Source organism: Scaptodrosophila lebanonensis, unplaced genomic scaffold (assembly GCF_003285725.1).
Source record: "Scaptodrosophila lebanonensis strain 11010-0011.00,11010-0021.00 unplaced genomic scaffold, SlebRS2 tig00000092-arrow-pilon, whole genome shotgun sequence".
NCBI classification, from domain to species: domain Eukaryota; kingdom Metazoa; phylum Arthropoda; class Insecta; order Diptera; family Drosophilidae; genus Scaptodrosophila; species Scaptodrosophila lebanonensis.
In genome coordinates, this window is record NW_022060566.1 from 533670 (window position 1) to 548382 (window position 14713).

Here is a 14713-nt window from a genome sequence, read left to right on the forward strand (position 1 = left end):
TTTAATAAACGAGTTCTGTCTGTACTGCAAAGCGATTCTCTTATTCCCTGTCCCTGGTTGGGTGGCAAAAGTTTTTTCCCCTTTTTTCTGCGTGTCCGTTTTAATAAATTGCTTATGATTGCCTTTCGATAAACTTTGCTGGAGTGAAATGCTAATATCCCGTGCGTTTGCAGCCTTTAAACGGTTTTCCACACCCATACACACACACACAGACAGATATGCGGCATATCTTTGGCAAAGTTGGCGCACTGGGGCTTCCTGGCAAAAAAAAAAAAAGGAAAATTTTATAGCTTCCTGCAACGAAACGCCAACGAAGTTGTGGAAAAGCGTTGGGCGGGCGGGAGTATCGGTGCTGCGAAGCTGTTTTGCAAATTGCGAAATGCACGGCGCTTAAATAGATACACGCACACAACCACACTCACACACACACACACACACACGCACACGCATTCACCTTTAGCAGTTATATGTATAATTTAAATTGCGAATCGATGTCGATGTCGATGTGCTGTAATTTTTATTTTAATGCCACAACTTCTTTTTTCCATACCTCTCGTACGTAATTGAATTTCAACGATTTTCTGCATTTCGCACGTGGCCTGCTCCGAAAGTCATAAAAATGGTTCAATGTAATTTCTGCGTAATATGTGCGCCATTTTCATTACACACCCACACACCCACACACCCACACACCCCCACACACACGCACACTCATGAAATCTAATGAGGATTGCGCATACGCAGCGTTGTGCGTGCAGAGCAGAAATGCATGGAAGCCGCCGACATACGGACACATTGACAAACATAGCCGAGCATAGCAGAGCAGATGGACAAACCCACAAATTGATTAACTGTCTGAATGACTCTCTGACTGACTGGCTGACTGGCTGGCTGACTGACTGACTGGCTGGCTGGGTTCTCTGCGCTTCTCATTAAAATTCAATGCCATAAATCGCCAGAAAGTCATGAGCTCGTTTTCGATTTGTGCAACAAATGAAGTGAGAAATGATTATTATTTTTATTATTACATATCATTATTATTATTGGCATTGCCTTCCCTTATTTCCCTTATTTTCCTTATTGGCTGCTTCGTTGGCTGCCGCTTGCCAGCTGCCTGATTCTAAAAGCACTTGCCACTGTTAAGTAAGCAAATGCTGGACGTCTTCTTTAAGCGAGTCCTTTGCTCCCCTCCTCCTCCCCCTCCCGCCTCTTCTCCATACCATCATCTTCACTCCCACTCGCGCGACAAAGACACATCACGTATTCACAAAGCAAACAAACGCCGGCACACGCATAAATAAACAGTCCAGGGGGAGGAGGTGGGGCAGGGGGAGGACTTGCGGAACTGAAGCTGTCAAGGAGGGTGGCAGCAGCGCAACAAAATATGAAAAATATCAAAACAAAGCAAAAAAAAACCCCGTATATAAAGAAAGTTATATTGAGGAAACATCGAACAGGGAATACCTTTTAAAGTTTCTCAAAAACTGTGACGCACTGAATAATTCATTAAATACGCTTAACAGAAAAGCTCTTGACCGTGAAAGCAAAAGGATACAAGTATGAAACAAAATATAATCAAAATAAAAGGCCAGTTGTGTTGAAACCAAAATAAACAAGTTTTGAGAAAAACTTGCTCCTTTTTTCTCTAAGTATCTCATAATAATTACGTATATATATATATAAATATATAAAGAGAGACGAAGGTATGGAGAGGCATAGATAGAAAGACAGAGAAAAAGAGTAGTAGAGTTGAGAAAAGAGTAGCAATTCTTATTGTTGAACAGTATTATTATTTATAAATCGCTGCAAAAATGTCGATATATTCCGCCTTAGCAAATTATTTGATTAAAAACCGCTTCTATTATGTATAAACAGTTGATGATGATAATATTTAATAAACTTTCCTGAAAATGAAACATTTTAAAATAAACAAACCCTCACCGTACGAGTACTTACAAGTATATAAAAAAATGTTAGTAAAATTGCATTTATTTTGGTTTATTTGATTTTCATAGTTTGTAGACTTATTTTGTCGTGAGATATGTTTCGGATCGTACAATTGTTTGAAATGTGTAAATTGGATCACAGCTCTCGTTTTAGTTTAGACTTCATTTGAGTTTCGGCATTTAACTGCAGCTGTGGTCAGACAGGCAAATAATTTGAACGCCATTTTTTGAAATATCACAAGCTAACTTGGAAATTACCTTTCAAAGCCAACTTTTGAAATGAGGAAGAGAAAAAAGAAATATTATTTGCCAGGCTGACCGTAGCTTTAGGAAGTTTCAAGTACAAGCTGGGGTGAAGTCAATATACAAGTATCCGTAGTTAGATCATTAAAAAAAATATATATTTATTGACACATAGTACAACAATACGCCTATATGGAGAAAATGCGCCTAAATTATAATGAAAATATTTGAAAATATGCGAACTTCTGATGAGCGATGGTGTTGGAAGTACTCGTACGAGTATATAGCTGGAGAGTTCTTATTTCAGCTACAACAAGTCTCTATACGAAGTCATCTTTGTTTTTCGTTGGGCTCGGACGCATATTTTTTGTTTAGTGCACCACTTGCCATTTGCTTAGATCCACTCTGGGTATATCGTCGCAGCTGAGCAATATGTTGCTATGGATGAGAGAAACAAATATTAAACATTTATTCGTATAGGAAGGTTATTGGTGTTGTTAGCTCACCGTGTATTGGGGAACACAAAAACATTGGGTTGTATGTAGCGCAGATAATGGGCATTATTGCAAAACAGACTGGCCACACTTGCCTTCCTGATTTCCGCCAGTTGCACTGCAGAGAGAAATAAATCGGTTAGCATATATACTTGCATATGTATATATATACAAGTAGTATGTGTATCACTTACAGCGAGAGAATCCACTGCGGTAGTTTTCAAAGAAGAAGCGATCACCACGTCGGGTGTTCAGGAACTGTTTGCCGACAATGCACAGGAAAGTGGGCCCGAAGAGCGCATCTGGAGCATGGAACTCCAGAGAGCCCCCCACACTTAATTCGACGTCCTCAGGACTGGCATACAGTCGGCGTAGCTGGGCAATTTTCTTTAAGAAAAATGAATACACATATTTTGATAAAACCCCCAAATTGCACATTAAAGAGTGTGGCTCACAGCTTGCGATATTTCGCCATAGAAATCATTCCAGTCCAGAGCACGCCTTAGACCGCAATACTCCCGCATATCGTTATACGAGGGCAGCTCGAAATCGCGTGCTCTCTGAATATCCAAGGACTTGAGATCGGAACCAAATTCATCGAATTCCTTGCGATTGAAGTAGTGCTTTACTTCGCGATCGATGCTCGCGTCCGAGCGTTTCTGCAGCTGCGTTGCCAGACCGCGCAATAATCCATCATAGTTGTCCGCTTCGGAGATCAATCGCATGGATTCCGTGCGATCGAAGTAATCGCTGAGACGCATGGTGCGATTGCCCTTGCGATTGGGAGCAACCAGTCTACGGAAAGAGATTTTCTTTAATTATTGAACCAAACTCTTCTTGGTGGAAAATCCAAACAGAATAGATGAAGGACTCTGATTGTTGATTGCTGATAGAACCGTTTCAGAAACTCCTAATAGACTATATCTTATCATTTGTGCACGGCAGTGCCTTTCTTTCTGCCTAACAGCGAGTCCGATTTTGGGGATAGCCAGAGACTATGCCCAGGGAAACACTTACGAGAACCAGCCGGGAATCTGGGTGTGTCCATAACGGAAAGCGGCTGCGGAAAACTCAGCATAGGGGCCAGCATTGACACTCTCGTCGTAGTCGTTCACAAACTCAGTGGGCTCCGAGGAATACACCAGACCAGTCAGTTGGGCGTAGGCGTGGCCCACGAACAGCGGCAACCAGTCATAGTAGGTGATCTTCTGGAACTGGGCAATGTTGATCTTGCGTGCCTACAGAATAGAGAAAGAGAATTAAGGGGAAATGAATACACAGTAAGGCCTATAAGACCTCTAGCTACTTACCTCCTGGTACAGTTGTTCGTCGTTAAAGTACGGATTAATCAGTGCCAGCTGTTCAGCCAGTCGGTTATGTTCGCGCAACAGAAGTGTGTGGAGAATGGCGATCGTGGGTGTGAAGCGGTTACGTTTATCGGGAATACTGTAGCACTCGTTCCTTGTGCCGCACTCGCCGTCAATGTTCTGGCTGACTGGCAGCCAGTTCTGGCCATGCACATAGCTGGTACGCAAGAGACCTCGCTTGTGGAGTCGCACCCGATTGCTCTGCTCCTCAGAGCTGCCATAGAGGGAGGACAGATCCATGAAGGCGGTCACTACGGACAACTTTTCGGGATAGGCCAGATCGCTTTTGCTGCAAATGGCGTCGGCGTCGGAGACGCTGCGTGCAAAATGAAGACAACTCTTGCCCGTGTTATGGGAAATGGGTCCGCCGCGAGGCAGAGTGATGGGATAGCACTGCTTGTTGTTGCGATCCGCACAACAGTCCTTGGGTGCGCCCTGGGTGCTTAACATGCTGATATCATGGGCGACAAACTGGCCCCACTGCATGGCGGCGACGGTGCGATATCTGTCCACCAAAGTGTCCTCTCCATAGAGCGAGAGGCTGATGAGTCGAGCATTTGGCAGCGGAGCTCCTGAAATGGTCGCATCAGCGTACTTTGGTCGCAGCAAGCGTAAAAATCTGCAAATTCAAAATAAAAGAGTCTCAGAAAAAGTCTGGAATAATCAAAATTTTACCCGCCACCACAGTTTTTCAATTGTTCGATCTAAGACTATAATGGGACCATCTAATTCATACCGAAGTTGGTGGGGAAATAGTAGGAAACAAAGTTTAGTTAATATATATCATGTACAGAAAAGTTGTTGATACCAAGAGTGTTTTTTTTTTTTTTGCAGTTTTATGACAATACTATATTATATATATAATATATGATAACCCTATATTATAAACATATATAATATATGGTAATATATTTCCATGAAACTTCGAATAATATTAGGTTGCGATATCGTTATAAACAAAAAGTTTTTTCTACCAACAGTCATTTTCAAGCCAATTATTTCTACAGCAGTCATATAAAACAGAATCGAGGCTATATATGATTTGCAAACAACTTTATCCGCAAATTGCTGTGACAAGTCTACAGACAAAGTTTGGTGAGCCTAGCGTAAATGTTTCACAAGAAATCGATGTTCATACAGACGAACAAATGAACGAGAAATGCTAAATCAAATCATTTTCAAATATTTACCTAGAGACAGATATGCCGAAATCTGGATACACGAGATTATTGCAGGCACCGTCGATGCGTCGATAATGCAAATTTTTCGTATCATTCAGACAGTTGAGGGGCGGCACGCCACACGTAACTGGACTCACGGCTTTTCCATCATTCATCCATCTGTGCTGTATGCCCTCCGGTGCCGACTTGATGCTGTACTTGGGCAAAAAATTCTTGAGCAATGAGTCCAAATTGTATTCGCTGGTCGCGCTCGGTGCATCGGACTGCATCTCATAGTCCAGGCTGTTTCTTTTTGGCTTGGCAGATGGCTCTGCCTCTTCATCTGGCATCGAGGGGCTAAAGGGACTGTAATTGTAAAGATGGATTGAGTTATTTTCGGGTCTCTCAATGACTTTATTTGACTTTACTGACCAGCGGCCGGTGGGCGGCGACCCGCCCTTCACCACTCCACCGAGCATCAGCAGAACGATTGCTGTAAGCGAACTATAATGCCTCATTCTGAGAAGATCAATAGCGCTGTAGGTCGTGCTGCGCTTATATATAAAGTCGGTTGGTCTCTGTTTTTGTATGTTTTGACTATCAACACGATCGTGAAGCGGTGTCTGGAATTTGTTACGTCACTCTTGAACTGATTTTTTTAGCTGAGCACGCATTTTCGTAGTACAAGTAGATGGTCAAGATAAGAGAACGTGCATTCATATCGAGGCATAATTTCCAATTTCGGGCGGTACGTTAATGGTCGGTCATAAGCACGATCGCACATATCACCGCCAGAACGTGTGAGAATAACGTATCAGATAGATATTACCTTGATTTGTGAATTTTGATTACTATAATTTCACAACCCAAGTCTATTCATGTTAACTCTGAGATACCATAAGACAGTCTTCTTAATTGTTGGCACCGTTTCGACAGATTTCTTTGTACGATTTAAATACGATATACTATATACTTGTGAGATATACAATTTTTTTATTAACAACTTTTTCATGAGTAGATGAAAGCAATTCCAGAATTCATTTATCAAAAAAATGCTGCAGAATAGTAATTATTGTTGAAAAGAGCAACTATAGATTTATAGATATGTATGTATATTATCTGCCTTGATTATAATATAATACTTATTTGAAATGGACTGAGTTAAGAGCTTGTATGTAATCGATTATTGTTTTCTAGTTTATTTCTTCTAGTATTCCGCCCAATCATCTTTCTACTTCAAAGAGGATGCTGTTCTTCTAGCTAGATGAGAGTGAAATTTATTCTATCCAACATTTTAAAGTAATTATTTTATTTGATTTTTATTTATTCGGCTAAGATTCATTCTTAATTGCTTAAATAAGGAGCTGGTAATCATTCCCAAGTCAAATATACACCAATTTATTATAAAAAGTACAATAATCTGCACAGTTTTTCAAAACACATCCAATAATCCGATTGTCTTCAAGCTACTTGTAGTATTGGATGTGATAGAGTTCTATATTTAATCTACAGATATCTGTTGCTCAACAGATTTGGTTGCCAATTAGCTTCTTTTTTTTTAGGTATTTCTATTTGGAAAACTATACAAGTAGTTTAATTTTCGTATAATTTTTCGATTTTGGTCAATTTTGTGATTTTGTAAATTTTTGTGTTAATTTATTTCGCCTTTTACGACACACAATAGCAATAAGAAAAAGTAGTGTCCCTGTATACCTTCCCAAAGAAATTAAATGAATTGCTGACAAAAGTATAAAGCATAGAAAACAAATAAAGAACCACTTGCCCTTCCAATGCGGAATATTTTGAAACATTTTCTGGGAATAATATCTGGCCCTATATCATACTTGTATTTCGTACGATATGGTGATGGTTTCTGGCAGGCCTTCTGAGCAAACTTATGGAATTACTTTTGGCAAGGGTATAGAGTACAAATAGGAGGGGAGCAGGAGAAAAAATTGAAATACTCGTATATTTTGGGTGCGAGCGCGAATGTCAGTCACATCATTAAAATCAAACCGGGGCCAGTGCAGAGAAAGGAGGGACGGGGCAGGAAGGCGTGTAGAGCGGGAAGGGGGGGGGGGGGGGGGGAGGGCACCTAATTCCAATCCTTGCCGCAAGATGTGATGAAATGTTGTGTTGTGAGAGAGTTGTGAGAATGTTGTGTTCGCAGCATTGTCTGCAAATACACAAAGCAAACACAACAGGCAGAAGCAACAGCAGCAGCAGCAACAACAACAATAACAACAGCAACACCAACAACAGCAACAATAACAACAACAACAACAACAACAGCAGCAGCTGGAGTGATGCAGGACAACAATTCTCTAGAGGCATTCATCAATATGCCAAACATGTTTTGTTATCATCAAATGGAAAATGCTTCATTTTCACGTACGCCAGGCAGGCAGGCAGGCAGGCAGGCAGGCAGACAGGCGGGCGAGCGGCAGACAGACAGACAGACACAGCAGACACGGCAAGGGAAGCAACACATAAGGACGATAATGTTGTGGGGGGAGGGGGCCGTAGAGCTTATGGCCGCCGGCTGTTTAGCTTGGCATGGCCATGGGTTTCTCGGAACGGGAACGGGAACGGGAACGAGCTCGACAACAGTGCGCGCCATCAAAAAACCCAACCATGGGAATTTTACAGGTGAGTCCCGAAGCGAAGTTGAAAGTTGAAGTTCAGTTAAGTTGAGGTTAAGGTTGTGGCATCGGCGAGAATTGCGATGGATGTGGCAGGCGCGGCAACCACAGCCTTGATGAAGTAATCGGAGAATTGCAGAAAGATACGAACAACTAAGAGACAGGCAGCCAGACAGACAGACAGACACACATACACTTCCCAAATAAAGTTTGTCCACAAACTTGCAGCGAAATAAATATAATTGGTCATCTTCTTGATCTTAGTCCCTTCATTTATTATTATAGAATAGGATTAAAGGAAAAGCCCACACTCTACTAAAATCTAAAGCTAATAGGTTTATGTGATTATTACGCCTTTGAAACGTATCTTAGTAGAAGCGAAAGGCTGGCACAAGGCTATACACGAAAACCTTGAATGTGTACGCGTGGTCGAAGACATGCTATACATAAGTATATCTATATAATTATCATAATCCGTCCATACGAAAATCAGTTTATTTGATTATGGAGGCCTTTTATACCATTTTGTCTGTTACAAAAAAATTAAAGAACCATTATTTTATATAGCTGCCAAATAAACAATCGCTAAGTCTAGCACAGAATAATGTATAGCTTGAAAAAACAATAGTTGGTCTTACATTTCTTAATATACTTATACTGAATAATTTAAAATACCCTACAAAAGAAGAGAAGGTTACTCCGAGTTTAATTGTCTTTTTGGACAGACAGGCTACATAAAAGGCGCATCGAGTAGCAAAAAAAAAGGCAGCTTATTGAAAATTATTATTATTATAAAAGATATATTGAAAATACATACTTTGCTTAAACAATAAACCATGTTAATGAACAAATCAAAAACCGACCGAATATGGTTGAGTTAAATAACTTTTATTTAATTTAATTTATTTAACATATATTGCATTATATTCACTCTAAATTGGGGCTTAAAATCATTGCTTAAAGCATCACTATTTCCATAAAGTACATTAATATTTTGAATAATTTAAATTTTAGACTTGCAAGCGAACAACTAACCCTTACCTCGATAGGAAAATGGGTTTCTTCAAATGTGGGAAATATTATATTCCATTAAAAATAAATAAATATTTTTTATTTTTATTTATTGAAAAATTGTGGAATTGTGATTTTAAATATGTTTACCTAAGTGCTAATAAGTTTTTAAACAATTCCACTTTCTTCAAAATACGACTATTTATTTAAAGTTAGTTTATTGTTTTGATTTCATTAAACACTATCTGGCTTATCGATTGGATATCAACAAATTGTCAATTATATTTAAACAATTATAATATACAAAAATACTTAACAGTAATATGGATAAAATCCCAAAAATATAATGCGTGTTCTGGTTGTCTGATAGTTAAACAACAGTCCAGGATTTGAAAAATTGCACAAATCCTGTGCAAAGCTTTCAAAAATCAACAATGATTCGTTTACAAAAAAACTTTAATAAATATTATCAAAAAGTTATTATTATAATTTCGTACTAGTATTTGATTATTAACTCCTTAAAGGTTCATTTCGCGAATATTTAAAATATTTAAAGCTTTTCGTAACTTGTCCAGATTTGTGTAAAATAAAATAACTATTCATTCATGACTGTCCCTATGCCATATGTAAGTATTGCAAAAAGTTGTCTATGTTTGGAGCTTGTGCACATACTTTTCTGTGCGAGTGTGGTTGAGGTAAATTGATTAGCAAAGCATTTCAGGACAAATTCGGCATATAACAACAATGACAGGGCAGAACTGGAGGCACAGATTCCGAGCTCGAGCGGCTCCTACCAATGAACATCATGAACAAACATAATGATAAAGAAGTTCATTATGATAATGGTAATGATGATGGTGATGGTGATGATGATGATGATGATGATGATGATGATGATGACAACGAGAACACAGACGGTGAAGAAAATTAAGAAGTAGAGGACGAAAAGTGCACGTGTTGCTACTTTTCGCTGAAGTCGTCGTGTTTTTATCACGCCGCCGCATGTGATGGCTGGAGTGGGGTGGGGGTAGCTGACATTAGGGTGGGGGGTGTTAATGCTAAGATAAATTAAAACACAACAAGGGACGCGTGCTAATTAGAGCAACATCAAGAAATCTGCCGTGCGAACTCAAACACAAGGCAATCATTAAAAAACACCTATGTACATTGTACGTACAAATCCGACTTTAAAGAAACCTGCTTTATAACCCTCGCTGTTGTAATTCTCTCTAATCGCATTTATGCAATGTTTTACCTTTTTCTCACAATATAGTATATATCATTTATTTAAGCACATCTTACAAAAAAAAAAAACATCTAAAACGCCTTTGAAGTGATTTAAATAAAAGAGTTGAGGAATTTGGGAAAATCGCAAAACCAACTTCCACATTTGAAAATGTTGCATGTCTCGTCCAGCCATTTGTGCTTGAGCTTACAAGTCACTTCTAATCAAAGGCATTTTATTTAGTACAAGCCCAAAAGAAATATTAATTTACGCGTAATTTATTTAACAGCAGCTTTATTTGTAGAATTCCAAATATTTATTATGTATATTTTGTATACTAGTGGTACAAGCGTCGCTTGTTAGTTAGGGCACAAGCAACTAAAGTACTAATTACATTAAATACATTGTTTTCAACATTATTAGTAATGTTTTCAAAATGGATGCATGTGTATTTTTAATACAGTTTTAGGTATTCGTAATATTTCGTTTGAGTTTTGCGGGGTTGTGTTGAAATTATTATAGTCTTACAGCTATGTATTATCTTTCAGAAATCGAGAAATTGAATCTAAGGGGCTGCATATACATAGTTTTTCTTTTTCTTTTTTGTTCTTTCTTACTTGCCACAGCGAAATGTAACTTTTCGCTGATTTTAATGATTAAATTAAATATATTCAACACTTAAATTAATTCCATGTATGAATATATTGATAGCATTAATGAAAAAATAAAAAAAGAAACAAATTCAATTATTAATTTATTTGTATAACTAAATTCTATTTGTTTACACATCGTACTATATTTGGATTCGTTTCAAATAAACTGATTGCGCGCGCTTGTCTCGCTAACACACAAACAAAAGCTTACGGCTATACCACGAGTGTTAAAAGTGCTACCCATGGTTATGCTAAAATCGCATATCGAAACCGATGCTTGCGACCATCGATGTTTTCAATGTTTTTTAAGCAAAATAACAAAAGATGCACAGGAGCCTGAATAGCATCCCGTGCAGCAGCGTGTTTCGAAAACCTGGCGAGAAGATATGATATATCCACTTGGAAGAGAACCGTCGGCCTGGTCGGCACATCATGCAGCAACACATCCCATCCGGTGAGGACTGCCACTGCCACTTACAGCCTGCCCAGCCGCAGTGTCTCAGAGCTGAGACTCGAGTCGGCTAAGCAATATGTTATTTAACACAGCTGGAGGCGAGTGACTTGCCACACAATGCACAATTCTGCAAACTCCACTAATCACATGCCTGGGGCATGAGCTGATTAGCTCAAGGTACAAATGGCTTCTGTGGAAACAGGCGCCAAGCGCCCATTTCGTCGACATGTGATGAAAAAAGAACAGTCCCATATACTGTCTGCCATCGGACTAGTTATTTATATATTGTTCTAAAGCTATTGACAACATTCCAATGATAATTGTGGTCCAAACATAATTGTTTTGATAAAGGAATTTAATGATTTCTATATGTGCTCTGTTATAAGGCCGAATACTTCAGCCCAACTGGCGGCCAGTAAGTATGGGCCGCACAGTTCCAAACAACTTACCAAGATCAGAGGAGTGCCATTCTATCCAGAATGCCAAGGGCAGCAATTTAAAGAAAAGCTGGAGTTAATTGCCCGCGGCAGACGCAATGGGCTGAGAAACAAGTGCAGCTGCAACGGAAACGCAGCGCGAAGGCGTTTCTCAATCAGATCAAAGGTAAGCGACAACCAAATTTATTACCATAGCTATTTAAAATAAACTAATGCTTATTTTTTTTGCAGGTGAAGGTGCTGGGACGTCGAGTGCAAGCGAGATAGCCGATACAAGAGATAAGCAACTGGAAGCCGATGATTAGGACTCTAACGACTCAGTGCGATTCATACCCATGATTTGCTTTGGGACGAGGACAGGAACGATGTGGAAAAATGGGCAGCCAAGACTGCAGCTGATGATGACGACAATGCTTATTCATTTATGGCAAATCGCTGCCCGCTCTTTCATGTGTGTGAGATGCGTGTTTCTGTCTGAAGGCGAGGATGTGCAGCTGGTGGCGGCAGACACAGCGCCAACAATCGCATAATGCAGGAAAGTTCAGAGCAGGATCGAGTTCACTATTCACATTGCCTCGAATCGCTCTTCCAGCAGAGTAGGGTAGTCGTCCCAGCCATAGCCACAGCAGAGGCAGGGACGTGAACAACTGGCGATAATTCGTCCATGCAGGCTCCTCAAAGACGCACGACCGTGGACATCAAAGTTCTACAGTTAGTCTTACATAGCAGACGATCTGTTGGGTTGAGAAGCCTTTGTATCTTCATCGCCACCATCATCAGAATCAACATCAAGGGTTTCACAAACGGCATAACTGTTATAAATAACAATTACCAACATAATTAAATGCAATGACCAAGCTTCTATTGTGTAATAAATGAAATCTTTAATTATGTATAGCGTTGCATTGTAAAAAGGAAATTATAACGATTATGAGTACGGGATATATAGGATACATGGTTATAGATCAACGAATAGGCATTTAAATCATATATATATATATATGTGGCATCAAAAATCAATGAACATATAAAATGTGTGCCCAAACCCATGGTCAGGGTGGCAATTATGCTATTATTATTATAAAAAACACAATCGTCTAGAACTCCAAGACACCGGGCAAGTATTTGTCGATCAAAGACTGATAATACGGCCAGAGAGACTCAATATCGGGCACAGTCTCGCTTTTCGTATACAGATCGTAGCGGCTATGGTTAGAAGCAATGGTTAGATCCATCCAATCATGTTAGATAGAAAATAATCACTTACTTAAAGATCAAGACCCACTTTTTGGTCTCGGCATCCTCTGGCGCTTCGAAGTGCTTATAGTCCCCACCATTGTGCCACGGGTAGAACGAATGGAAGCGTATTATGTTGCAGGCCACATCCGGCAGCTTCGTATTGTTGTGCTTCAGGACATTGTACATATACTCGTCGTGCCCCCACGACATCAGGAGATTATCAATCCCGCAGTTGGGCTGATAGATGCCATAGTCTGTGTTATATTTGGGATTATTGCCATCGGGGTTGCCCACGAAGCTATCCTCGCGGTAAACAATACTGTCGCCCCAGCGACATCCCACGGCAAATGTGTCGCCCACGACGGCCCATTGGGGCTCATCATAGAAGGCCATTACCTTGCCCAGGTCGTGTATGAGGGCGGTCAGATGTAGCCAGTCGTGTTCCGGAAACTCGAGCCGGGCACGCTCTGCTGCCTGGAAGGCGTGCACAATGTTCGGCAGGTCGAGATCGGGATCCGATTCATCGACCAGATCGTTCAGTTTCTCGAGTGCCTCTCGCACTGTCATCTTCATGGTGTTGAACTTTAACCAACGATTGCGTCGTCCTGTGCAAATAATTGTGTGGGAGCAACTGAGTAAAGGAGGGTTACGGAGGCGAACAACTAACTTGTAAATGCGGGGGCCGAAAGGAAGGTATATACTTGTATCTTCATCGGCAGGATAAATAATGATTCTTTAATACTTGGTACAGTGAAAGGCGAGTGCCCACTTAAGGGGATCCTTAAATACTTTAGGCACCGATCGAATGTTTTAGAAAAAGTGTCCGCCGAAGAGAGTGTCCGGATAAAAGAGTTGTCCACTAAGGGAGTTTTCACTGTATGCTTACTTTTTCATTGGTTTATCAAGTATTAAATAATCATTATCCTGCTCATATAGATAGATACTTACTGTTTCATTCGAAACTTGAAACACTGTCTAGCCTAGGAGGAAATCTTGCATTATAAGATATGCTCCCCATACAAGTATAGAATACTAATCGGAGAAGAGCATGGTCAGAACTGTATTTATTGTGCTGCCCTTTCTCAGTTTTCTTCTTCTTTGGTATACGCGTAACACTCACCCATCACAAAGTCGACAGTTTGATTCAAATGCATCTGACGGTATGTCTGACGCACGCGTTCCTTCAATGGATCGGCCGCATCGACGGTATAGTCACGAAACTTCGACGGATTCTTATCCGCGAATGTAGGTTCCGGCCTCAAAAGCTCGGATGGATCGAGCAAGTCGATTTGATTCTAATATGTAAATAAAAAAAAACAAAGGAGGTTTTCAATAATTGCAGACTGGCTTTGCGAACAATTCGATTCTGTATACCTCTGCCAAAATTCTCATGGTGTATCAAATTTGATTTTTGAGAGTCGCACTTGCACCGGAAAAAAATTAGAGGAAACAAAAACAAACAGAGAAATGAGTGTTACTTGTTGGTAGTACCGCACGCTTAGCGCTGCGAGACGCTATTGAATCGTCGGGCTGCCAAGCGCAACATTTTTATAGATCGCGCAATAGATCGGTGGCCACAATCAAATCGTTGCGTACTCACTCATATACATGCTATACTTGTAGAACACAAATGTGTACCGAATATGATTTATGGTATTTTTGTTGTTAAATAAAAAATATAAAATAAAACACACAAACAAAAAAAAAAAACAAAAAACAAAAAACGAAAGAGAACACACATACGCCGATCACATCGCGAACCGTCTCCATCTCCGATCGGTCGCCTAATCAGCTATCAAGTCGGGAAATGTGGACACTACCCCCACAATTATGGCTTTAAGA

At 40.0% G+C, this 14713-nt stretch overlaps 2 protein-coding genes across 2 annotated transcripts; both read right to left on the reverse strand.

Annotated features, from left to right (window-relative positions):
- Positions 1 to 2325: 2325 nt before the first annotated feature.
- Positions 2326 to 5726, reverse strand: LOC115627261 (peroxidase). Its single transcript, XM_030522888.1, has 8 exons — positions 5643 to 5726; positions 5241 to 5576; positions 3994 to 4669; positions 3701 to 3921; positions 3139 to 3478; positions 2878 to 3070; positions 2696 to 2801; positions 2326 to 2627 (listed from the first exon to the last, which is right to left on the reverse strand). Exons 1-8 carry the CDS (start codon positions 5687 to 5689, stop codon positions 2561 to 2563), a joined length of 1986 nt encoding a protein of 661 aa, XP_030378748.1. The 5' UTR covers positions 5690 to 5726; the 3' UTR covers positions 2326 to 2560.
- Positions 5727 to 12494: 6768 nt separating this feature from the next.
- LOC115627147 (inositol oxygenase) lies at positions 12495 to 14383 on the reverse strand. Its single transcript, XM_030522725.1, has 4 exons — positions 14246 to 14383; positions 13992 to 14166; positions 12900 to 13476; positions 12495 to 12838 (listed from the first exon to the last, which is right to left on the reverse strand). The coding sequence occupies exons 1-4, from the start codon at positions 14261 to 14263 to the stop codon at positions 12730 to 12732; spliced, it is 879 nt and encodes a 292-aa protein (XP_030378585.1). The 5' UTR covers positions 14264 to 14383; the 3' UTR covers positions 12495 to 12729.
- Between the last annotated feature and the right edge of the window lie 330 nt (positions 14384 to 14713).